The sequence below is a fragment of the Canis lupus genome, chromosome 35 (assembly GCF_048164855.1).
Source record: "Canis lupus baileyi chromosome 35, mCanLup2.hap1, whole genome shotgun sequence".
NCBI lineage: Eukaryota > Metazoa > Chordata > Mammalia > Carnivora > Canidae > Canis > Canis lupus.
Window position 1 is genome coordinate 17,693,910 of NC_132872.1, and position 26,555 is coordinate 17,720,464.

Consider the following 26,555-nt stretch of genomic DNA (forward strand, 5'->3'; position numbering starts at 1 on the left):
AGTTTCCAGAATGTGGCAGAAATCTTATGGTTAGATTGGTTACTTAGGTAGAAATACAAAGGCCGAACGGCATATCCTTTTCTCTAAGCACAAACAGCCCATTCTGAGAAATTGGAGTTTTGAAATGAAGTGTTAACCCAAGAGGGTTACCTCGAGCCTGCAGCCTTAGTGACCCAGAGGATGTAGTTGCCTTGACAGTTCAAATGTCCATTATTAAGCTCAGGTCTATCTACTTTCTCCTATACTGTTTGGTCAGCCCTTTGGATTTCCCTTCTTCTTCCCCTGTTCCTCCCTCCTCTGAACGTCACCAGTTGTTTATTGAGCTTCTTGAATGTGCTCGACACTATTCTAGGCACTGAGGGGTTATCCATGATCAAACAGCATCTCTACTTTCATGAAACCTATTCTAGTGAGAGAAAAAAATGGTTAAATATATAATATAATGTCAGGAAGTGATTATGTACTTCATCAGTATTTGGCATGTTCCCTTCTTCAGAAGAACAAAGAATTCTGGAGTGTCCCAATACCCAGAGAGTTGGGTTCCTATAGGACACCTATAGCCTAAGAAGTTTGGGCCCCTTAAAGGCCCAGAACTTGAATTTATAGTGTTTGCTGAAATTAGAAGATACAGTTTCCAAAATGTTAGCTGTGGTCTTTCAGAGCAGAGGAGAGCACAAGGGTCCCAGGAGCCACACCTCCCTTTCTTATGCAGCTAATTAATTCATCATGGACTCTATGACCCCTGTCCAACCCTTCATTCTCAACTCATAGGCTAACTCTGAGAAGCTCTGTAGTCTGTATGAAGAGCGCCTGAATGAAGCAAATGGAAAACTAGATGAAGTGACTCAGTTGGCAAATGACCTGAAAGCACAGAAGACAAAGTTATGGAGTGAGAATGGTAAGTGAATGTGCTGCTTCGCTGTGAGTGAGTCTCAGTCCCAGCAGCCTGGTGGAGGGACAACTGAGATGATCAATCAGTCACTGAAACTGAGTGAGCATTTAGAGATTCTAGGGGAGGAATGCAGCCTCTGATTTAACCTTGTCCGCAGATATGCTCTGGTCTAGTGAGGGTTACCTCTGTGCTGCTTTGGGAGCTCTGCCCAGCTCTCCTTCAGGAAGGAGAAACGCAATATACAGTTGGATGAAGCAACTGTCAAGATCAAAGGATGGCAGGGCTGTCCACACAGCCTGTAAGACATGGCTTTTTATAATGTCGACCTCATTGAAACAGGCATTTTTTTCTAATTTTCAATAATAAACCCATACTTTTTTTTTACACTTAGTAAAAGCCATTGTCTGTACAGTGGCCTACAAAGGCCACGTAATTGGGTCCCTCATTATCTCTCTGACCTCTTCTACTACTTTCCCCTTCTCTCATTCTGCCTTGACTATGTTTTTAACACACCAGGCACACTTGCATCCTAGGGTCTTGCCCTAGCTTTTTCCTCTGCCTGGAATACTCTAATAATTCTCCAGAGACTTGGAGATGAGGGTTAATCAAACAGATATCTGGGGGAGGTCAGTGTAGGCCTTGTTGAGAAGGCGACATTTGACTGTTCTCAACCCATTTTCTCTCTTTGCTCCTTTTTTTAATAGTATTTAATACCTTCAAACAAACTACATACTTGAAATGATAAATGTGCTTATTTTTCTATCTCCATCTGCAAGAATGTAAGCTTCATGTAAGCTTTGTTTTATTCATCGATGTATGTCCATCATCTAGAACAATGCCTGTCACTTTTTGGTGCTGCACAAACATTTGATAAATAAAAAGTAGAAAAATGTCCCATGGTTACTCTCTGCTATCAGCTTCTATTGATAGGGGGGGGTTTTTTGGTGTGTTTTGTGGGTTATTTTTCCCCCAGTCTTTTACATTGTGACAATTTAGTTGAGTTTTTTCTTTTTCAATTTGTCATAAGTTTGTAGTTTTTTTGTTTTGTTTTGTTTTTGTTTTTTGTATCTTGCAGATTTAGTCGTTTGTAATGGTTGCTTCTAATCCATCAAGTAGAGGAACTATAGTTTACTTAACCTTGTCTTGTAACTTGTCTTGTTTCTCTGCTATGAAAAGTATGTGGCTAGATGTTTCTCTGTAATTAGAATTATTTTTAGGAATATATTTCCAGAGACCAAATTCTGGGATCAATGAAAATAAACAATATTCTTGATGCCCAGATGCACACACTTTAAAAAGAGAATAAAGACCACTTGGACTATATCACATTCTTCTGCTAATGGGTACCTGTTTCTAGATGCTATATCTTGAATTAAAACTAAATTAAAATAGGCTGCAAAACTATAAACCTAGAAACCCAGAAGAAAGTAGTTTTGGTTCTAGCAGAGACACTGAATGGGACCCTGTAGTGGGGGAAGGGTGTATAACACTTGGCCTTGTTACAAAGCCCCCAATTTGACCTCTGCCATTTAGGATGTGGTCTGTGGACTCCGCAGTCCAGTGATAAGACTGAAGAATACCCTTATATTGGGTCCTGAATGATGTGCTGTACAAAATTGTGATAGGCACTGCCTACCTCCCCCTAGTTATTGGCATTAATTTTCCACTCACTTTTTTGATGAGGAAATTAGTGGGTAAGTGAGTGAAGTGAAAGTGGGTGTGAGGTGATAATTCTGCTCAGGATAGAGGACCTTTTCTTCCTTTAATTCTTATTTTTACCTTTTGGCTTTGTGTGAATTAAAATTTAAGTATATACCTATCCAAACCTCCCCTCACCTCACTGGGTCTATGCTCCAGATTTTTTGCTGCTTTTTTTGCCACTACCACTAGTCTCATGCCCTGCCCTATCAAACATATCACACTCTGCTTTCAAAGCCGACCAGTGGTAGACGTGATCAATTAAGCCATGTTAAACGAGTACTTGTTCTGTAAGATACGTGATATGTCAGTCTCAACCCCCTAGTGGACTGGCATTTCTTCAGACTCCTTTTCAATATGATGTTGTCACTCAGAGATTTTCAGTTTGGTCCACAGAGCGCTGGTGATCATCAGGACCCTTCTAGGGGGCCTAGGCTAAAGTGATTGCTTTCTAAGTTCTTTTGCGATTTATATTGATGCTGCAAAAGCAGTGATGATTAAAACTTCTAGAACCTCATCATGCATCAAGGTAGTGGCACCACACTGTACTAGTAATCATATTCACTGATACGCACTCAGAGTTTGAAGAAAAAAAGGTCAGTTTTTTTTTTCAAGTAAAAATGTCCTTAATGAAGCAGTAAAAATTAATTGTATTACATCTTCACCCCAAATATGTATCTTTTTAATATTCTTTTTTTTCTTTTTAATATTCTCTAGGACAAAACAAGAAGTATACATAAAACACTTCTATGTTTTTATGAAGTTTAAAAATTTTAATTCCAGTGTTATATTAGTTTCAGGTATACGATATAGTGATTGAACGATTCCATACATTTCTCAGTGCTCATCACAATAGTGTGCTCTTAATCCCCTTCACCTAATTTGCCCACCCCCACCCACCTCCCCTCTGAAGTGTGATGTGTGATTAAGTCCTGAGCTGAGCCAGCAGGTTTTCTCAGGGAGCATCCTATATACTTAAAAAGACAATTGACAAACAATGTTTATTCTGACTCAGGTATTTGGCAGATATTTTCTCAAAAGTGAACAAAGTGAGCCTGTCGCTTCAAGGAAAACAACTGACATTATTTGTTGCCAATAATAAAACTGGAGCTTTTCAGCAAAAATCAGATTTTGGAAAATGTGTACATGCCATCATGAGCCTGATGCTCTCAATTCTTGAAGACTTTTCTGATGAGATCAGTAGTGGACGTTAACAAACATGCTTTTTTTAATATTATATAATGGAAAGTGTCAACATTTTGGAAGATCTGTATAATTCAGTGAACACTTATTTTTCAAATCACCACTGCATGATGTTATACAGTCATGTGTGGGTGAAAGATCCATTCAAAGTTTAAGATAGGCTCAGGGATTTTAATGGAACAGAGGAACATATTGCAACTAATCCTTGACAAATGTCTATTTGCTGAATTTTGTTGTAGTATTAAGTAACGGTCACAATTATCTGAGAAGACTATGAAAATAAATCTCCCTTTTCCAGCGTTATCTGTGACAGGCTAGATTTTCTTCACATACTTCAAAGAAACAGTGTATTACAATAGATTGCATTTGGAGGCAAACATGAAAATCTAGCTTTTAGTAAGCCAGAGATTTTTAAAAATGTACAATAATGTCATTTTTCTCATTAACTTTTTTGGAGTTTTGGAAAATAGTTTTTCCTCTTAAAATTATTTATGTAAACATGTTAACACACCAAGATTTTTATTATCATTTGAAAATGAATTAATACAAATTTTAAATTTCCCTTTTAATTTCAAATACTCTATTCAAAATAAAACCCATGTAAACAAAATCTCTTTGGGACCCCCAATAAATTTTAAGCATATAAAGTATTCCTGAGACCAAAACGTTTGAGATTTTCTGCTTTGGCCCAAACATAAGGAAGCATTATAATGCTAAGACTTTTAGGATTTATTTATAGCAAGAGATGTGGGGCTCATAAATATTGTGGCCTTTTAGTGTTGTGCTAATTAAAATACAGAAGCAACTGTTTCTGCCCAGGATTGGCTCAGCATTTGGTACCACTGCTAATAACAAAGACATTTCTGTCCTATCATCAGCAAGAGAGAGAGAGGGTAGACTGCAATATAATGGAATTCCCCCCATCAGGGTCACCTCCTCCACTATTTAATGACTATTTCTATTATTTATTTAGCAGTTAGTATACAAAACACATTCACATTAGTGAAAACACATTAGTCACAAAACATGGTCATTTAATTTCCATTAACAATTTTTTTAAGATTTTTATTTATTTTATTTTTTTAAGATTTTATTTATTCATGAGAGACAGAAAGAGAGGAGGGTGGGGTGGGGCAGAGACAAGGCAGAGGGAGAAGCAGGCTCCATGCAGGGAACCCGACGTGAGACTTGATCCTGGGTCTCCAGGATCACACCTTGGGCTGAAGGCAGCACTGAACTGCTGAGCCACCCAGGCTGCCCAGATATTTATTTATTTTAGAGAGAATGTCTGTGAGCAGGGGGGAGGCAGAGGGAGAAGAAGAAAGAAGAGAGAGAGAATCTAAAGCAGAGTCTGAGCACAGAGCCCAACACAGGGCTCAATCTCACAACCTTGAGATCATGACCTAAGCCAAAACCAAGAGTCAAATGCCTAATCGACTGAGCCACCCAGGCTCCCTGACAACTTTTTATTGTTATCCTCATTCTACAAAAGAGGCAAAGAAGTAGTGATTACCTAAAAATTATATAGCTGGAAATTGGTGGAGCCACATAAACAAGGGAGCATAGCATTAAAGACTGTGCTCTTCAGGGTTAAAAACTTAATTTGAATCTACCTCTACCAGTTTCTAGCTATGCATATTTATGTCTCAGTCATGCATAAGGCTCTGTTTCCCCCTCTGTAAAGTGGGTAGTATAATACCAGCATGTTTGAAGAGTAGTGAGTATTAAGCTGGATAGTATTACCTACTTCACAGAAGAGTCTCAGTATCTGATAGCTAATACTCCCTGTTATGGACCCAAACTTAATGCTAAAATCAGTTCTTTATTAGGGATTTTTTGTGAGTCTTGAAACAGGTCATTGCCATGGTTATGCTGATACCTGGGCTTTCAGATGCTTTCTAAATATTAAAAATATGTGGTAGGAATCATTGTGGTTGCCCTTCAAGTGAACAAGTTATATGAGGAGGCAGTTAGATGAAGGAGGCCGTGATTAATTCACTCTGTGAAATCTCTCTATAGGTGAGCTCCTAAGGAGGCTGGAAGAAAAAGAAGCTCTGATAAACCAACTTTCCAGGGAAAGGAGTAACTTCACTCGGCAGATAGAAGAACTGAAAGGGCAACTGGAAGAGGAATCCAAAGTAATGCATCTGTTATTTCTCACTAGTGGCTTGACTGTATGTGTAAAGAAAAAAGAAAAAAAGTGCTTGATGGGTCAGCCTTAATATCTTCTCATATAAAAGAGAGGAAAGTGCTCCAGAAGTTACGGGAAAAAGAACATGGTGCACCTTGTATGTGCAGGAAAGGACCTTGATCAGTGGTTCAAATTGCTTGCCTAGTTTGTCAGATTTAGATAGAGCAAGCAAACTGTGGATTTCCATTTTACATTATTACTTGAACAGGAAGTCAGCAAGGTTCTTTATGGATCTTTGATTCTGAATTGTACCAAGAAGTGGAATTAAACAAAAGACCAGAAGGAAATAATTGCGGCTGGCTTCGTTCAATATTACTTTTAAGTTGTCAATAACTTCTACATATTGGTCACTTCTCCCCAAGAGGATATATAATGTTGCTAGCAGGTGACCCCAGTGGAAGTGGCTCTAAAGGTGAAAGCATAGTGACTAACACGAGAGAGAAATTCTTTGAGCTCTGGTAGTTCAAGTTAATTCTTCATTCATCTTCAAGGCACCTTGTTAGTAACCCCCACAGTGCCTCACTTGTACATGATCCTCCTGCAAAGGCGTCTACCCTGAGATGGAGATCATGAGACTGTAGACTTCTGTTCTTAAATATTTTATTTCATTCTCTCCACTCTCCTTATTTTCTATATTATATATGTATTTGTAAAGCACTGCCATGGTTTGTGTATCAGACATTCTGCTAGATATTTCTCTCATGTTATCTCAATCTTCATGTAAGTCCTAGGAAACGGGTAGGATTATATCTTTTTATATGGAGAAACCAAGGCTCTGAGAAGAAAAATAACACGCCCAAGGACAAACAGCTAGTAGTAGAGCATGAAGGAATTGATGCCGGTAGTGAGATGACTCCATGTGGATTTTAGAAGACCTCTCTGGCTGACTTCCCAGTGGCCTCCAGCTGGCCTCAGAGGCCCTTTTGCTCTGGCTCCAGCCTCCTACTGTGCTCTGACGTCCTACATCTGCTTCACTCATTTCCTCCCATCCAGCCACCCGGGCCTCCTTTCTGACTCTTACACAAGCTACCCTTTCTCCTGCCATAGGACTTTATAGCTGCTGTTTCCACTGTGTACAGGCCTTCCCCAAGGCCCTTGGGCAGTGACGAGAGAGTCAAACATCCTTCATCGCCACTCTGTTTTAGCTCCTTACTGCTGTCAGCATTAAAAAAAAATAATTTGTTTATATGTTCGTTTTGTGTATCTTCTCACTCCTTTATAGCTCCTTAGGGCAAAGACTTTATCTTCATCTCACTCACTTCTGTAAACACTAATGCCTTGAACAGGTGCTCAATAAATATATAAGAGGGTTAGGGTCACAATTTAAAGCCAATTTTATTGGATTTCAAAGCCTGCGCCCTTCTCAGGGTCACTGTGTATTATAGCTCCTCCTTCACTGCCCAAGGGGGTTCTGGCTGAGGCTGCCAGTAACCAAGCCTTGTGCGCTCAGAGCTGCATCCAAGGACTGAGAAGATACTTTTTTCTAATTTACGGAAAGGACTCATGAGGACTGGCACAGGCTCTACTAGACTAGGTTCTTCCCACTAGGCTAGGTTATCTTATAGGAATGATGCCTCTAGGTTAACCAGACTGTCACATAAGTGACAGAAATGCTTACTGAACTCAGCTCTGCTGTCTAAAAAGTACAGTAGCTCCTACTCCACTGCAGGTGGCTATCTGAATTTTAAGTTACATAAATTAAAACTAAAATTCAGTTTTGACCACACAGTGTTCTAAGCACATTTTGAGTGTTCAATAGCTACCTGTGGCTATGGTTACCATATTGGATGGTGTTCATATAAAACATTTTTTAATAAAGATTTATTTATTTATTTGAGAGAGGGAGACAGAGAGAGAGAACACAAGTGGGAGAAGCAGAGGGAGAAGAAGAAAGAATCTCCAGCAGATTCCATACTGAGCAGAGGACCTGATCATGACCCTGAGATCATGACCTGAGCAGAAACCAAAAGTTGGACAGTTAACCAACTGCACCCCCAGGTGCCCCTAAAATATTTTCATCTGTAGAACGTTCTATTGTATAGTGCTGTTTCAAAGTGATAAGAGTTTTCAGAGATTTGCACATGAAATAAAAGATTTTTTTTTCATCAACGAATGAAAAGCTAGACCAGATCAGATCTGAATATTAGATAGTGCTAACTATAAATCTTACTACCTAAATGATAGGGAATGTTCTTGCTACCTTTGCATTCTCCACTATTTCCAGAACTCCCCAGACCTGCCTATTGCTGAAGCCCACAAAGTCAGGTGAGCATTTCCCTAAATAGAACATTATTCCCTGTTGTAATGGCAGCAATTAGATACTCGATCCTTTCTCATCCCAAATTCTTTCCCTGGTATTATCTTACTAGATTCAGGTTCAGCTTGAATTTGTGGCAGGTTGTTATTAACCTTATCTAAAAAAAAAAAAAAAAAAATGTCACCTCCAAGCCCTTCGTTGTTAATGGTAGCAGTGCCCCTTTTTAATGTGTGTTGTGTCTGTTAAGTCACAGAGTGCCCTGGCCCAGGCCCTGCAGTCAGCCAAGCATGACCATGACCTTCTACAAGAGCAGTATGAGGAAGAACAAGAGGCTAAGGCTGAGCTGCTCCGGGCTCTCTCCAAAGGCAACAGTGAAATGGTGCAGTGGAGAATGAAGTACGCAGATGACATCACCCAGAGGACTGAGGACTTGGAGGATGCCAAGTGAGTGGGGCAAGGTTGTCCCCACCCCAGAGGCAGAGGGTGAGGATAGTGACTGTGTCTTCAAGGCCTGCTATAGCCACTTAACAGATCCTTACCAAGTGTGTGAATAAGGCCGAGACCAAAGCTGAAATAGCCACTGCTGGCAAGGAGCACGTGCTTTAGCAGGGCTAAAAAATAACAGAATACAAAGTACTAAAGACTATAAAGAAGTCCTGGTGAAAGAAAGGAGGCTCTTTCTAGGGTTCAAGGCAAGTCTTCATGGAAGACATGACTTGAAAATGGGCTAGTGCTTAAAATCTTATATTTCATTTGGAACATCAAAATAATTGAGTTCATGTGTGTACACGTCCCTGTACATTAAAGTCAATTATGTCTCTGGTCTACAACTTGCAGACTACAAAGTGGTCTGTGAAGATGGACAGGGATGGCTGGAAACATATCAGGATCTGTCCTCATATGCCTTCAGGGCCAAAAGTTTCTTTGAAAAGAAGTCACCCTCAGACCACCTCTAAGGTTAGAATATCAGTTTTACAGCCAACACTACATAAAGGCTTTAGAAGTCCTTCTCAGGAACTATAGGAGCTTGGGGCCTAGATGAATCAAGACCTGGTTCAAGGGTGTAGAACTGAAGCATTTTGTTCAGAGGTCAAAGGACTGTGTAAATTTGAGAGAAAGTGTCAGACCAACCCCAGCTTTATAGTCATTAAAGGTTTACTGAAAAGAATATGTCCCTGGCTTGGCAACTTAGCAAAACTCAGGGCAGATCAATCCAGTTCTCTTTAGCTTCAACCAAAAATATTGTTTTTCAGTTCTCCACCTCAATCTTTGAGAGACATGGCTGTGCACTTGTTCAACAGTCGCTGTGTCCTGTCCCTGGAGGGGTACCAAGTGATCCATCTCTGAAGCCACAGTAACTTAAAAAGGGCTTTGGGATGATGGATACTAAGAATACCTGCAGTGGATGTTTGAAAAACACTGACCACAGAAAAGTGGGGCTCTGAACTGAAATGGCTCCGCATATTAGAAATAGGGCATTTGCTTCTAAAGTCAGAAATTTTTATTTATTTATTTTTTTTTTTTTTTTTATGGTAGAAGAATGCTGGTGAAAGTACCTACCAGTCGCAGCATTTGGAGGTTTCTTCGGGAGGGTTAAAAAAGAGGGAAAGCATACAGACTGCTTATGACCACGTGGATTTGTTGAGCTAACAGATTGTTGTCCTGTAGTACATGACAACTAAAGAGAAATAATGGACAACATGATGATATCTCAATACTTCTTCTGCTTCCAACCTTTTTTTTTTTTTGAGAGAGAGAGAGAGAGAGAGAGAGAGAGCTGGTGTGTGAGAATTGAGGGGGTAAGGGAGGATGGGCAGAGGGAGAGAGAGACTCCTAAGCAGCTCCACACTCAGCAGAGCCCTATTCAGGACTCGATCTCATGATCCTGAGATCATGACCTGAGCCAAAATCAAGAGTCAGTTGCTTAACCAACTAAGGTACCCAGGTGCCCCCAAACTTAAATATCAAATAAATAAAACATTGCCTATATTATATTTTCTTTCTAAATTACCCCAGAGAGGCAGAACTACAAAAAAAAAAAAAAAATCTAGGATTCTATTTTTTTTAATTGGCTTCATAGAATGAGTTGGTTTAGCTGAATCAAGCTCACCTGAGACCCAGTTGACTGTTTCTGAATTTCACATTCCCCAAGAATAGGGATTTGGTTTCTTAATCTTCCACATCTTACAGATTCTAGTACTGAGTAAGAAGCTGTGGTTGGCAAATTGGGGAACAAATGGTAGTTGGTATGAAATGTAGATGACGTCAGTGAAATGAGGGTGACCAATTTGTTCATTTTGCCTGACGGCAAAATTGCCGTTGTGGGCCTGGTTGATTTTAGCACTGATAGCCCCATGTCCTGGTGAAACCCCTTTGTCCCTCAGACAATTGGTTGCCCAAAGTAAAATCCTTCTTTTCTGGTACCAATTGAGTATTTCTAAGTAGCTAAAATACATGTAATTTTTTTACAAGACCCCAGTTTTAGGTGGGGTAAAGCATCAGAATTTCCTTTTTTCTCCAGCTTTATTGAGTTTTAATTGATATTTGTGTGTATAGATATAGATATAGGTATATCTATATACATATATAGACATTGACATGCTCATGCTGGGACCAAGTCTAGGTTCATCCAGGCCCCAAGCTCCTGTATACCATTCAATATGTTTAGGGTACACAATGTGATGATTTGATGTATGTACGTATTGCGAAGTCTTTACCCCAATGTGGTTACTTAACACATCCTCCACCCTATGTAATTATCATTTATTGTCCCTATGGTGAGACCATTAAGGCTCTACTCTCACAGCAACTTTCAAATATACAAGACGGATTGTTAACAACAGTCACTATATGGTATCTCTTCTTGGGGCACCTGGGTGTCACAGTCAGTTAAATGTCCGACTCTTGGTTTCAGCTCAGGTCATTATCTCAGGCATGTGGGAATCAGGCTCTGCACTCAGCGGGGAGTCTGCTGGAGATGCTCTTTCTCCACCTCTGCCCCTGCCCCTCCCCCCACTCACACACACACAGTCTCTCTCTCTCTCTCTCTCTCAAATTAATAAGGCTTTAAAGAAAAAGAGATCCCTTCTTAACATTTAAGAAAAACAAAGCAAAGATGTGAAGTTACTATGCTTAGAAAGCCAGTGGACAAGGAGTAGTTGTTGGGGATCAGGTCCCTCCTGGATGCTGAGCGTAGATTGGTTTTTGCAGGATTCCACCAAAAAGGGGCTTTATGACCACGTTGGTCTGAGGGGCTACTTGTGTGGCACATGTTCATTCCTGAGGACCTTTTTCTGTTTAATAATAGTAGATCAGAAAGTGGTTGGGTACACACGGTACCTTTCATCTAAGAAGTGTAATGAATGGGTAAGAATGGGGCTGCCAGCGTCCCTGCAGGAGATGTGAGCAAGAGAACACATTTCATCCATTAGAAAGCCTCAGAGCACTGCATTGTGGGGGCGGTGGAGGAAGCACTTTAATAAACCACTCCACCTGAGAGGATGCTGGAGGGACTACCGGGGGGCTAGAGTCCCCCGAACCCTCACCCCGAGAGCACTGGGACCTGCGAAGTGAGCATAACAAGGGGATGGATTTGAGTATATAAATTTGAGAAGAGCAGCTGAGGTGGAGAAGAAATTCAGAGAAAAGACAGAATTTTGGCATGTTTAGGAGCCACACACTAAGGAGGAGAGAGAATGAGCAGGAGAGAACCAAAGAATGTTCCTTGGAAGCAGTGTAAGCAAGGAGATCTTTCAAGACTAGATGTGCCTACGAACTTTTAACAGCCGCTCACTGTTGGGGGGATGTTGGGTATAACCTTCCTCGTTCTCCAGTTTCTTAATGGAGTCATCACTAAGGTCTGTATGGCTTAAAGAAGGTTTATGGTTAAGCAAAGATTTACAGGAGTGGAGACCCCTGAGTTCCAAGGCCAATCAGGTTGGCAAAGGGCAGTGGAAACGAAGCGTACGTGGGCACACGAGCCGGACGATGGTGGTCATGGTGGTCAGCAGCCATCCGGGTGGCGTGAGCTCTTTGGCTTGGTGCCATTAGGCCAACCTCAGGGGGCCACCCTGTTTCGTCCCCCTGTCTTAATCCAAGACAAGCTGGGTGAGCTCTCTGAGGGTTGCGGCCTCTTGCCATTTGTTCGGGTCTCCCCTTCTCAGGAAGAAGCTGGCAAGCAGGTTGCAGGAGGCCGCTGAAGCCGTGGGGGTGGCAAACGCCAGAAACGCCTCCCTGGAGAGGGCCAGGCACCGACTGCAGCTGGAGCTGGGGGACACCCTGTGTGACCTCGGGAAGGCCCGCTCCTCCGCAGCTGTGCTGGGCCGGAAGCAGCAGCACTTTGACAGGTGCCTCGACGACTGGAGGCAGCAGCAGGAGGAGTCACAGGCCATGCTGGAGGCCTCTCGGAGGGAGGCCCGGGCCCTCAGCGCCGAGCTCCTGGAGCTCAGGCAGGCCTACGAGGAGAGCAGCGCGAGCCGGGAGACCCTCCAGACGGCGAACAAGCAGCTCCAAGGTACTCGGAGCCGGGCTTGGAGCCAGAGCAGGAGCAAGGAGGTGCAGGGGGAGGCCCCGGCTGCAAGGGCAAGGCTGTCCGCTGTCGGCAGGCACCTCAGCATGGTCCTGGCCCCACTTGGGTCTCAACTTTTCCATTTTTAATACTCTTTTTTTAAAACCACAGCTATTATTTTGATCAAGTTCTAAAAATAAAACCACTTTCCTACCTTAGCCGCAGGTTCACTGTGTCAAGAAGGCCACTATTAAGAATTTTCTTGATCATCCACAGCCTTCCCGAGATTTCCCATGCATACGTTCATGCATGTATTACTCAGACGGCTCAGGATTCCACACCTTTTATTTTTTTCATCCATCAATATATTTTCTGACTTAACAAATATCTCTGTAGCCTACGTGACGCGCCAGGCTCTGTCGTATATATAACCATTCCTTATTTAATTCTCAGAGCAGTCTTATGTGTCAGTGTCTTTGTCTGTAAAATGCAGATTATATTAAGTCGTGTAAGATTCCCAAGTTGTCCGAATTCAGAGTTGATCGGAAGCAGATCGGAGATCTAAGCCCAGCCGGCTTGTCTCCAGCCCACACACACTTACCTACCGGCCATCTACCTTCCACGTGCCTCGTGATTCTCCTTGCATGTCTGTACGTGGAGACCTCACACGTGATTGTTGATAGTTGCGTAGTGTTTTGTAATAGGGATGATCAACACTTATGTAACTAGACTCTATGTAGTTTAGGTAGGATTTTTCACAATTAATAATCCTATACTATACACTCTGTGCATGTATTTGTGGACACATAATAACGTTTCAGATTTGTAGATTCCTCAGTAGGGGTAGATTCCTCAAAAAAGGAACTGCTGGGCTAAAGGAATAGATTTCTAAATTTTGAGACACTGCCAAACAGCCCTTCAGGGAGGCTGCCAGCCTACACCAGCACCATCAGTGATGTGCATTCAAGCCCTGAGATGCCCCAGGAGCAAGCTCGTTACTGATGGAGGCGTACATGAACCTGGCTTCTCTGTTGGCCCACATAGCCCGTGATCAGTGAGCTTGGGCAGGTGAAAGGTGCTGTAACGGTGGTCAGAAAATTTCAGCTGCATCCAAACTGCCTGGAGGGCTTGTTCAAATGGTTGGCTGGGCCAGATCCCCAGAGTCCCTCGGGTCTAGGGCGGAGTCTGAGAATTTGCATTTCCAACAGATTGCCCTTGAGGCCAGGGCTGCTGGTCTGGAGATCACACTTGGTCTAGGTTGGGGCTTGGGCAGGAATCTTTTTCAAAAGTTCTCCAAGTGATCCTGAGTGGGGAACTACTGCCCCAAGTTTTCTTCTGGAGAGAGCTTCTAAGAGAAGGATTCACTACATAAAGATTGTCATCTAGAGGGTTTGGTTTTGTAACTTTTCAAAACTCTTGTCGTATCACATCGTAGCCAGGGAGCTCAGAACCAGAGGAGCAGCAAGCTCTTGAGCTCCTTCCACCCACCTCTGGACGGTGGGTAATGCCCAGAGCCACTTGGCCCTACCCCACACCTCTTAGTTCCTAGAGGCTTCCTTCAGGAAGGAGCAGAACTGACGATAACAGTGTTGAATGGTGGAGGTTTTGTCACTCTGGTGGCCTTATTCCATCAGACTTGTGTTCATGAGAGGCTAGCCACAAACCCTCCTCCTCCATTGACCTCCTTTGGATTCTAGGGTTGATCTGGGCTCACACATCAGCTTCTGGCAGGCAGTGACACGCTTCTGCTTTAAGTTCCCGTGGCAATGGTGAGTGGTGTTGAGTGGCTGACACAAAGCAGCCACTGGTGTCAACAGCTAAGCACTTACACCAGAAGTGGGGGCGGGGGGCCCAGGTATATGCCTCGGCACCACCAGGTGCAATCTGGCAGGGCTCCGACAAGCAGGCCCACCATGTAAAGTCTTAGAGGTTGTGCAGCGCAGTCCTCAGAGAGGACTCTGAGAAGCACCGTCCTCTCCAGTTGTGGTGGACAGCTTTCTGGCAGGTGGCAAAAGGATATATTGAAGAAAGAGGGACTTTTTTTGCATTCAGACAAGGGTCCCCTATGTGCCATTGGTGGCCTTGCCATCACGTTTCCAAGGATGGCATGACCACGGTCTCAGGGGAACAGTCTGCTGTACCCCATATCATGGGTCTGAGGCTGGCTGGTTCCTTTCACTAACCTGCTTTTCTTCCTTCTCCAGAAGAGATTTCCAATCTGACAAATCAGGTAAGAGAAGGAAAGAGGAACCTGAGTGAAATGGAAAAGGTCAAGAAACAGATTGAACAAGAGAAGACTCAAGTCCAAGTGGCACTGGAAGAAGCAGAGGTATTACCTCCAGGGAGCTGGGAAGGTTTTTGTCCTTGTGACAGAGCAGAAAGTCTACATTCTAGTAATAATAGCAGCAGCAGGAGCAGCAACCAAATGGTGCTTCTTCAAGTGTTGACTCGATGCCAGGGACCATGCCCAATGGTTGATACGCATTATGTCATCACCCTACCAACTATTGCCCCATTTCACAGATGAAGAAATGGAGGCTCAGAGGGCAGGATAAGCAATCAGGGTGACAAATCTACCAAGCGCAATGAATAAAGGGACCGTGTCTATCTTGGTCATCAAATTATCCTCAGGGCCTAGACTCTCACTGTTCAAAATGTGGCCCACGGATCAGCTGCTTGGAGCTGTATCGCCCTGGAGCTTGTTAGAAATTCAGACTCAGCCTTTTCCCCAGCTCTCTTGAACCAGAATCCGCACTTTAACAAGATCCTTTGGTGGTTCATATTCACACCAACAGTTGAGAGGCACTCACCTAGAACGTTGCCTGGTGTGTAGTAGCGGTTCAACAAACATCTGCTGAGTGCTGAATGGTTAAATATCCTCTACCACCTCCTCTCTTTAAAAAAGAGGCAGTGAGGGATGCCTGGGTGACTCAGTTGGTTAAGCATCTGCCTTTGGCTCAGGTCACGATCTTGGGGTCCTGGGATCAAGCCCCACATCAGGCTCCTAGCTCAGCAGCCCACTTGTGGGCTCAGAGCCTCCTTGCTCTCTCCCTACTCGTGCTTGCTCTATCTCCAGTGTGCACACTCTCTCTCAAATAAAATCTTAAAAAAAAAAAAAATCCGTGAAACCACTTTTTTTCCCCCAAAAAATCCAATACAAAACAAAACACAAACCGTTTAGTTTTAAAAATGAGATTCAAAGTGATGCTTTCAAACATTTGTCCTAAAAGCTTATCTTTGTACAGACTGTTTGACAGGAGCATTTTGAGTGTTATGGATTAAAAGTTCAGGAACAATCTCTGACCTCATCCCTGGGTGTGTGCTAGTGATTGAAAGAGCCACTGAGAAGACTTTTTGCCAAAGAGAGTGAGCTAAAAGGAGTCATCCATCACGTTCACTAAGCAGTTAACACACCCTGCAAAGCCTCTTTTCTTGTGGCTGAATTTCATCTGCTTGACTCTCCCTTAGACTAAGCACCTAGTACTTAAAATGCAGATCCCATCACTCACCCTCCAACTGAGAAAATGTTTTTTTATTTTATTTTATTTATTTATTTGAGAAGAGAGAGCACAAGCAGTGGGGAATTGGGAGAAGCAGACTCCCCACTGAGCAGGGAGCTCACTGTGGGGTTCAATCCCAGGACCCTGAGATTGTGACCTGAGCCAAAGGCGGACACTTAACCAAGCCACCCAGGCGTGCCACAAAAATGATTTTTAAAAGGCAAAGCAGTCCATCTTAAACAGATCTTTCTGGATGGTATGATCATGGAAAATTTAGACCTCAAAGGACTGCTCCATGCCAAGCAATGTCTGTTAAGTGCATCTTATCACTATGTTTCTGTAAGAAACCTGCCAGACGGAAGCCGTGTCCATAGTGTCCTGCATATGGAGTTGTCAAGTCTCACCTTTTTATGCATAATTGCCTTTCTGAGGTCTTCTACGTTTTATATAGAACCCTTTCAGTTGGTAGCGTGGTGGTGTGTCCCCTAGCAAGGCTGGTAACCTTGTAAAGTTGGTGAGCTTTGTTTCATTTACCTGCTCCCTTGGGTCCTCTGGCCATCCTGGTTCGGGACTTTCTAAAGCCACCACCCTAACCTAAAGAAGTAATATTTATGGTAGAAATTCCAAGCACTATGACGAGCCAGTGAGAGATCCGATGGGGCGGGCACAATTGGGGTCCCATATAACAAAGACATTTCGGGTTTTGACTTAGCCCATCGCAGGTGAAAGGCAGGCGGTGGCCCTGCTACCAGTGACTACCACTAGATGGCATTATATTCTATTTACATCTCCCAAGTTTTGTCCTTTGCTGCATCCATAAATACTTCATCAACTTGGACATGTATTTGTAAAATTGGGTTATTTGTTTTCCTGGGTGAGCCTTTATGAGAAACTTTATCACATTATTTTTGAAGCCACAAAACTCAAATTATCCCGGGTCGCCTTCTCCAAAGATTCACTTTCTCTGTGGATTCCAGAGGGTGAGAGGTGACAGTTTCCCCTGAAGGAAGGGCACCGTTTCCTTGCAGGAAATTGCTCTCCAAGCATTGGGCTTTGTTTGGGTTTTTTTGATTTATTTTCTTTTATATTGAAGGTAGTGTTGAGGGAACAGCAGCAAGGCCTTAAGACATATTAAAATTCCTAACGTCTTTCCTATTTTTATCTTGAAATTGCTACGCAGTTTTTACTTTTTCACTTTTGGTTGTACGTGGTAAGTAAGCACACCCCCAGAAAAGGCTATAAGGATTATTCCTGCCCTCAGGACGATCTGCCAATTGGTAACTGCCCAGTAGATTGTGGTCACACCTTGTGCCCTTTAGGAACATCTTCCGTAGCATCGTCCAAATATTTCGTCTGTTTGTTTCTACTTCTATATAAATTGTGTCTTTGGAACAGGCTTTAAAGATTTAATCAAAGCTATACTTTTAAACTTGAATCACCTTTAGAACATCCCTGGCAGTAATTGCCTTGCCTAGATTTAAATACTCAGAGGGGCAGGAGACTTCCTTAGCTGTCAAAGCAAGCTATCTGAAGTAGTAGTAATAATTATGGTGATGATGGCTCACACCGAGTATTATGTGTCAAGTACATCCTAAATTCCTTTATTGTTCTTCCTCTGACAATATTTGGACACTAGCCTGTTTCCTGCTCTCTGAATGCTTTCAACTTTTTCTCTATTCCTCCATGATGTCCAGAATTAAAGATCCCAAGGAGGAGTTACCACCTTCCTTATCCTACCTTTGATCCCTTTATTGATTCATCCTGAAGATGAACTACATTAAACGAAGTCAAGAGTAATAAATTAAAAGGTTTAAATATAGTCACAGACAAGATTGAAATTCTCTATTTTAAAAAAATGTGTTAGAATTCTAGTTCCTGAACTACAGGCGAGAGCCCTAGGAATGTCAAAGCTGTGAGTGACATGACAAACAAAAGCAGTCACTTGTCTCTCATCCTGTTCCAATCTTCAGGGACCTGATTTGAACTTGGAGCTCTTCCGGCAACTCCAAAGAGAGCTTACAGTAGTGACATACATCACTTAAAAAAAAAAAAATTTTTTTTTGCATTCAAAAAGTAGACTTAACTTAGTACTTTTAATTTATGTATTTCAGGGAGCTCTGGAACGTAATGAAAGCAAGATTCTTCGCTTCCAGCTTGAACTCTTGGAAGCTAAAGCAGAACTTGAAAGAAAGCTTTCAGAGAAAAATGAAGAAATAGAAAATTTGAGGTATCTGAGCTTATTCTGATGAGCAACATTTGCATATTTAGAATCCTTGACTGAACAGAACATGCTGTGTTTGGCTGCCTTTATGGCCTCTGTTGGAACGTCACCAAAGAAACTTAGCCAGTCCAACCCTACAGCAGCCTCTTTCTAGTGAGCTCACCACTATTAATATAAAGGCACACCTCTATGCAATTACTGTCTGCTTTTTATGATTTTCCTATATTTGAGCAGCTTCTGTTTTCATAGAGACTCCAGAGAACATACCAAAAAACAAAAAGAAAAGAAAAGAAAAAAAAAAAGCATAATTATATGCACACAGGTGGGGGGGCACTACCCCAGTCTCTTTCTTGGGCATTGAAGAAGCTGACTGATAATGCTGAACGGTGGAGGAAAGGAACCAAAAAATGTGATGCGGTGCATTAAAATTAATGTCAGATCAGAGTGAAGTTTTCACATACCCCCTGCCTGTACCTGCAGCCATTTGTTTGGAGAGAAGCAGAAGCCAGGAGCTAAGCTGCTTATTGAATCCCTGGTGAAGAGGCCGAGTCTTAATAGCCAGGAAACTGAATTAGGCAGGACTCACGGGTGGCAGGATCTTTTCTTAGCTTCATCATTACAAGCTGATGACTTTAGACATTCTACTTCTTAGCGTCTCAGTGAAGCGAGGGGGATAAAAGCAGCCCCATACATGTCACAGAAGGTGGCGGGGAAGATCAGTGAGCTGATGTTGGCAAAGCACTTCACACTGTATAGATCAAAGGCACAATTATAAACACATGGAATCCACTATGATTATATTATTTATCTCATTTGTCCCATTAAGTCAATGCCATATGTCGGCGAGGAAAATCATTTGAGTCTGAGCTTTGACTGGCATGTTGCTTTCAACATGTTTGCTAAACAATTTTTTAAAAAATTGCTAATGTATTCACCAGAACTGGCTTCTCTCCTACCGCCCAAATTCAGACAAAACTCCCATGGGGGTCATTTTTTTTTTTAATGAGGACATCAAGCCAAATTTGGCCCTTCTGCGTGCTTTGAGTTATCCTTGCTCTCCCTCACTAGCACTTTTCCTCTCTAGGCCTGACTGTGGGGATGAATTCTGGTCTACTTAAGAGGCTCTGAGTCAGTGTCTAAAAGAATTTTTTTTGATGAAGGGCAAAACATTGGGCCTTGATATTTGCCCTACTTCCTTCCGCGAGGAACAAAAACGAACGTTTCTTTGTGCAGTTAAAAAAAAAAAAAAAAAAAAAGCTCATTTCAGGTAACGTCAAACCTGCACCTATTAATAAACCCAGCTAAGGAAAAATGAATCCTCAGAGAGTCTGCATCTTGTCAGGTACATCTGAATGTCTTACAGCAGTTCAGCAATTATAATAATCTTAGTGCAGAGGAAGCCGGAGATCCAAACAGCCGGGGCTGGAAGAAGAAAGAAGTGAGCACTAGCCTGGAGCCCTGGAGGGCCTGAGAAAGGAAGGGGGCGGGCTGGCGGGTGGGGCCAGCTCGTCAGGAGTTTTAGTTAATGATTCATAATAACTATAATAGGTACATCCGGAAAGGAGAGCCGAGCCCATCTTACAAGATATCACAAATGCCCTCGCAGACGTTGCTGTGCCAATGCTCTGTGCAGGCACAGGCTGTGTCGAGATGCCTGGGTTCAATCTGGACTTCAGGGCTGGGAGAGGTTGGGGTCCAGAGGAAACTGAGTAGATTGGCAGGGGTGGTGGTGGTGGTGGGGGCGGGGGGGTACTAGCAAAGCAGAGCATTCTGAGCAATCGAGGATGAGCCAGGTAGGGTTCTAGAATGCACAGGATGAGGTGCTGGGTCCTACATCTGCATAAACCTTGGGAGAGTCCATGGAGGTTGAGGGAGGCCTGTGGGGCGGGACCCAGGAGGTGGCAGGGACCAGAGAAGCAGGGGAGACGCAGAGACAGAGCCCTGAGGAGGTTTGGCTCACCTCCCCCTCTGCTGCCGAGCTTGCTCTGCCACCGGGTGAGGACTAATCCGGAGTGAGCTGGAGGCCTGCTGGTGGGGAAAAGTATGAGCAGCTGGTATATGTGTCATCTGTTTCACTTGTTAAACACATATTTGAGCACTTCACGTTGGCCAGACACTGTGCCTGCTATTCTCGTCGGGGCTTCCTAAACTTTTATGGATTGGTAGAGCTTTCTTTAAAAAGAATTTTTTTTTTTTCTAGAGGGTTCTAATGAACATAGCTAGAGGTAGGGAGGCGATAAGGTGATAATGCAGTCACTGATGGAAGGCGAAGAGGTTTGGGTGGCTGGCTTTGGTCCTCTCCATCCTCGATGGAGGAAAAGAGGAACGCTGGCAGCTGGCATGAAGGCCAGCTAGTGGCCGTTGCGGTCACCTAAGTCAAGTTCTAACCTCAAGATTCAGAACTGGGTTGAAAACAAGTGGGTCAGGCGTGTCTTGAATTTTCAGAGGCCACTGGCTGTATCCCTCCTCCAGCTCCGGATTTGCAGGGAAATGCTGAAATGTGTGAGTGACTTCTCACGGCCCAGAGCCAGGGTGCACCTGGCCTGGTCTGCTCTCCCCAGACACACCCAGAGGGACGCTGGGACGCTTTCAGGAATGAAACCCTGGAATTCCTTACTCTGTCAAAATGCGCCAGCTTGCTTTGGTTTGATCACCTATGGAAGGCTGAACAAATCTGGGTAGGATTAGATCACGCAGGGGAGAGAACAATTCTCCTTGCCCTCTTTGGGTCTCTGGCTGATTCTGAGGATTAAACTGACTTAAGACAGGGTAACAGGAGAAAAGTGTAGACACATTATTGAATTTTTACATGTACATGGGAGGCCTTCACTTCACAAGGGAGTGAAGACCCAGGGACATGACCAGAGCAGGAAGATTTTAAACCTTTTAGACAAGAAACAATGAGTTTGTGAAGAATTGACAAGGCACAGGGATTTGGGTTAGGGGTAGTAAATGCTGAAAAATTAAGGTTTGTTTATACAGCCTTCTCAGCCCTAAAGCCCCTCTTGGTGATAAGGCTGTGTCCCCTCCTTCAGTACAAGGGGAAGGTGTATCTCACATGTGGGGTTTATCTCTTGCATTCAGGGCAGAAGGGTTTAGAACGATCTTCCTGCTTTTGTTGTTTTCTCAAACTCCTTGAGCTTGAGATATTGGATATGCCAAGGTGCCACGGTTTGGGGTAGCATACCCTGAGCGGCGTCAATAGTCAATATTTTTGGATTTGCAGGCCATAGGGTCTCAATCTCTACTCAACTTTGTAGCCGTAGTTTGAATGCAGCCATAGACAGTAGGAGATCCAACGGGCATGGCTGGATTTGGCTCATAGCTCCTAGTTTGCCCACCCCTGGCCATAGCCTTGAGGGTCTCGTGATGTTGCATCATGTTTTCCTTTCCCTTGGTCTGTTCCTCAAAACTCTGATGCCAGCCTTCACACATGCTCTTAATCTATAAGCACCATCAAACTTGATTTCATTGGTTGTCTGAGTTTCTGCTAGAATATGTTTAAGTCTTTTCTCATTTCAAATAAAATATTTTAGCACGTCTTTAAGAAATAGGACCTCAAACTCAGACATGGTATTTAGTTAGGAAGATGCTTTGTTAATCACTTTAAAGCTAAATCATATATATTAGAATTAAGGAAAATCTTATATTTCTCTGATATAGATGAACAATATTGCAAAAGAAAAAACTGACCTGTTGAATTATCTATTTAAAAACATTAAGGAAAAAAAAAAATAAAACCACTAAGGCTTTAAAGGTTTCTTTTAATTCTAAGGGTTTTTTTCCCACGTTTTAAGGGTTTTTTTAATTCTAAATTTTTAAAAATGTAACATACAGTGTCATCTTAGTTTCAAGTGTGCAATATAACGATTCAACAATTCTGTACATTAGTCAGTGCTCATCCTATAGTTTTCAGAATATAGGTCTTTCACCTCATTGGGTAAGTTTATTCCTAGGTATTTTATTACTTTAGTGCAATTGTCAGTGCTTAATCCACCTATTTCACCCATCTCCAGTCTGGTAACCGTCAGTTTGTTTTCTGTAGTTATGAGTTTGTTTTTTGGTTTGTTTCTTTTTTTCTTCATTTGTGTTGCTTCTTAAATTCCACGTATGAGTGAAATTATATGGTATTATCTCTCTCTGCCTGACTTATTTCACTTAGCATTATACCACCTAGATACATCCATTACACCCTCTAGATTGATTCAAGAATCTATTCTTTTATGGTTGAGTAATATTACACACACACCACATCTTCTGTATCCATTTATCTGTTGATGGACACTTGGGCTGCTTCCATAATTTGGCTTAAATGTGCTTCAATAAGCATAGGGGTACATATATCTTTTCAAATTAGGGGTTTTGTTTTCTTTGGGTAAATGACCAGTAGTGGAATTGCTGGATCATATGGTAATTACATTTTTAATTTTTGGAGGAACCTCCAGACTGTCATCCATAGTGGCTATACCAGTTTGCATTCCCACCAACAATGTACATTTTCTCTACATTCTCACCAACATTTATTATTTCTTGTGTTTTTGATTTTAGCCATTCTGACAGTTGTGAGATGATATCTCATTGTGGTTTTGATTTGCACTTCCCTGATGATGAGTGATGTTGAGCATCTGTTTGTGTGTCTGTTGGCCATCTGTACATGTCTTCTCTCGAGAAATGTCTATTCGAGTCTTTTGCCCATTATTTAATTGGGTTATTTGGGGGGGTTTGGTGTTGAGTTGTGTAAGTTTTTTAGATATTTTGGATACTAACCCTTTATTGCTATGTCACTCACAAATGTCCCTTTAGTAGGTGTCTTTTAGTTTTGTCAATGGTTTCTTTTGCTGTGCAAAACCTTTTTATTTTCAGGTAGTCCCAATAGTTTATTTTTGCTTTTATTTCCCTTGCCTGAAGAGACATAGGTAGAAACTTTTCTAAAAGTTGCTAAAGCCAAGTAAGAGAAATTACTACCTATGCTCTCTTCTAGGAATTTTATGGTTTCAAGTGTTACATTTAGGACTTTAATCCATTTGGAGTTTATTTTTGTATATGGTTTAAGAAAGTGGTCCAGTTTCACTCTTTTGCATGTTGCTGTCCAGTTTTCTCAACACCATTTGTTGAAGAGACTGTCTTTTTCCCATTGCCTATTCTTGCCTTCTTTGTCATATATTAACTGACCATATAAACATGGGTTTATTTCGGGGCTCTCTATTCTATTTTGCTGATCTATGTTTCTGCTTTTGTGCCAGTATCATACTGTTTTGATTACTACACCTTTGTAGTATATCTGGAAATTTGGAATTGCAATATGCCCAGTTTTGTTCTTTTATAAGATTGCTTTGGCTATTCAGGGTCTTTTATGGTTTTGTACAAATTTTAGGATTATTCTAGTTCTGTGAAAAATGCTGCTGGCATTTTGATAGGAATTGAATTAAATCTGTCGATTACTTTGGGTAGTATGGACATTTTAACAATATTTGTTCTTCCAATACATAAACATGGAATATCTTTCCATTTGGTCATGCCATCTTCAATTTATTTCATCAGTGCTTTATAGTTTTCAGAATATAGGTCTTTCACCTCATTGGGTAAGTTTATTCCTAGGTATTTTATTACTTTAGTGCAATTGTAAATGGTTTTTTTTCTTGATTTTTCTATTAATTCATTATTAGTGTATGTAAATGCAATGGATTTCTGTATAATTGATTTTGTATCCTATGACTTTCCTGAATCAATTTATCAGTTGTAGTGGGGTTTTTTGGTGGCATCTTTAGGGTTTTCTACAAGTAGTATCATGTCATTGCAGATAGGGAAAGTTTTCCTTCTTCCTTACCAATACGGATGTCTTTCATTTCTTTTTGTTGTCTGATTGCTTCAGTTAGGACCCCCTCCTCTAGTACTGTGTTGAATAAAAGTGGTAAGAATAGACATCTTTGTCTTATTCCTGATCTTAGGGGGAAAGATCTCAGTTTTTCACCATTGAGTATAATGTTAGCTGTGGGTTTTTCAGATATAGTCTTTATTTTTTTAAAAAATTTTTATTTATTTATGATAGTCACAGAGAGAGAGAGAGAGAGAGAGAGAGAGAGGTAGAGACACAGGCAGAGGGAGAAGCAGGCTCCATGTACCGGGAGCCCGACGTGGGATTCAATCCCGGGTCTCCAGGATTGCGCCCTGGGCCAAAGGCAGGCGCCAAACCGCTGTGCCACCCAGGGATCCCCAGATATAGTCTTTATTATGCTCAAGTATGTTCCCAGTAAACCTACTTTGTTGAGAGTTGTTTTTCATGAATGGATGTTGTACTTTTCAAGTGCTTTTTCTCTATCAATTGAAATGACCTATGGTTTTTATCCTTTATTTTGATGTTGATGTGATGTATCACATTGATTAATTTGCAAGTATTGAACCACCCTTGCATCCCAGGAATAAATCCCACTTGATCACAGAGAATGATTTTTTTTTTAAGGTATTGTATAGTCAGATTCAGTTTGCTAATATTTTGTTGAGGATATTTGCATCTATATTCATCAGAGATACTGGCCTACAGTTCTGTTTTATAGTGTTTTTATCTGCTTTTAGTATCAAGATACTGCTGGCCTCATAGAATGAATTTGGAAGTTCTCCTTCCTCTTCTATTTTTTGGAATAGTTTGAGAAGATTAGACATTAACTCTTCTTTAAATTTTTGATGGAATTCACCTGTGAAGCCAACCTGGACTTTTGTTTGTTGGGAGTTTTTTTGATTACTGATTCAATTTCATTGCTGATAATTGATCTGTTAAAATTTTCTATTTCTTCATGATTCAGTTTTAGGAGGTTACATTTCTAGGAATTTATCCATTTCTTCTAGCTTGTCTAGTTTGTTGGCATGTAACTTTTCATAATATTCTCTTACAGCCCTTTGTATTTCTCTGGTGTCAGTTGTTATTTCTCTTTCATTTCTGACTTTGACTCTTTCTCTCTCTCCCTCTCTCTCTCTCTTTCTTTTGATAGCCTGACTAAAGGTTTATGTATTTTGTTGATTTTTTCAAGTAACTAGCTCCTGGTTTCATTGATCTATTCTATTGTGTATTAGTTTCCATTTTGTTTATTTCTGCTCTAATCTTTATTATTTCCTTCCTTTGACGTTTTAGTCTTTTTCTAGATTCTTTAGATATAGGGGTAGATAGTTTTGAGATTTTTCTTGCTTTTTGAGGCAGGCCTATATTATTAGAACAGCTTTTGCTGTATCCCAAAGATTTTGGGATGTTTTTGTTTTCATTTTCATTTGTCTTCATGTATTTTTTTTTAACTCTTCTTTGATTTCTTGGTTGATCCATTCATTACTTAGTAGTATGTTATTTAACCTCAATGTGTTCTTTCCAGAGTTTTTCTTCTGATTGATTTCTAGTTTTGAAACATTGTGGTAGACAAGATGCATGATAGGACTTCAATCTTTTGAATTCATTAAAATTTGTTTTGTGGCCTAGTATGTGATCTATTCTGGAAAAAAATCCATGTACGCTTGAAAAGAATATATATTTTGCTGTTTTAGGATGGAATATTCTGAATATATCTCTTCAGTCCATCTGGTCTAGTGTGTCATTCAAAGCCACTGTTTCCTTGACTTTCTGTTTTGATGATATATCCATTGATTTAAGTGGGATGTTAAAGTTCCCTACTATTATCGTATTACTATCACTTCCTTCCTTCATGTTTGTTATTACCTGCTTTTTGTGCTTGGGTACTCCCATGTTGGGTGCCTAAATGTTTACAACTGTTATATCTTCTTGTTGGATTATTCCCTTTATGGTTATACAGTGTCCTTCTTTGTCTCTTGTTACAGTCTTTGTTTTAAAGTCTATTTTGTCCAATGCTACTCTGACTTCCATTTGCATGGTAAATGCTATTCCATCTTTTCACTTTTTTTTTATTATAAAGGTTTACTTAGAAAATAGTTTGGTTGTGTTGGCTACCATTTTTGGCAAATGTTTAAATACTTTCAGGAACCAAAAATTGTCAGTGCCCTCCTTTAGGGCTCCTTTCTCACTCGAGTAGGAGGCTGCATTTGCCTCTGCTGTTTAAGACCCTGACTTCACAGCTACACCTCTGCA

At 41.5% G+C, this 26,555-nt stretch overlaps 1 protein-coding gene across 1 annotated transcript in view; it reads left to right on the top strand.

Annotated features, from left to right (window-relative positions):
* The window catches only part of MYH15 (myosin heavy chain 15), a 154,194-nt gene that overhangs the window by 86,228 nt on the left and 41,411 nt on the right, over positions 1-26,555 (top strand). Inside the window, exons 28-33 of the mRNA XM_072812239.1 lie at positions 772-898; positions 5,813-5,931; positions 8,489-8,685; positions 12,405-12,754; positions 14,953-15,077; positions 18,360-18,475. Coding sequence (XP_072668340.1) covers positions 772-898; positions 5,813-5,931; positions 8,489-8,685; positions 12,405-12,754; positions 14,953-15,077; positions 18,360-18,475 — 1,034 coding nt within the window. The remainder of the gene's footprint in view (positions 1-771; positions 899-5,812; positions 5,932-8,488; positions 8,686-12,404; positions 12,755-14,952; positions 15,078-18,359; positions 18,476-26,555) is intronic.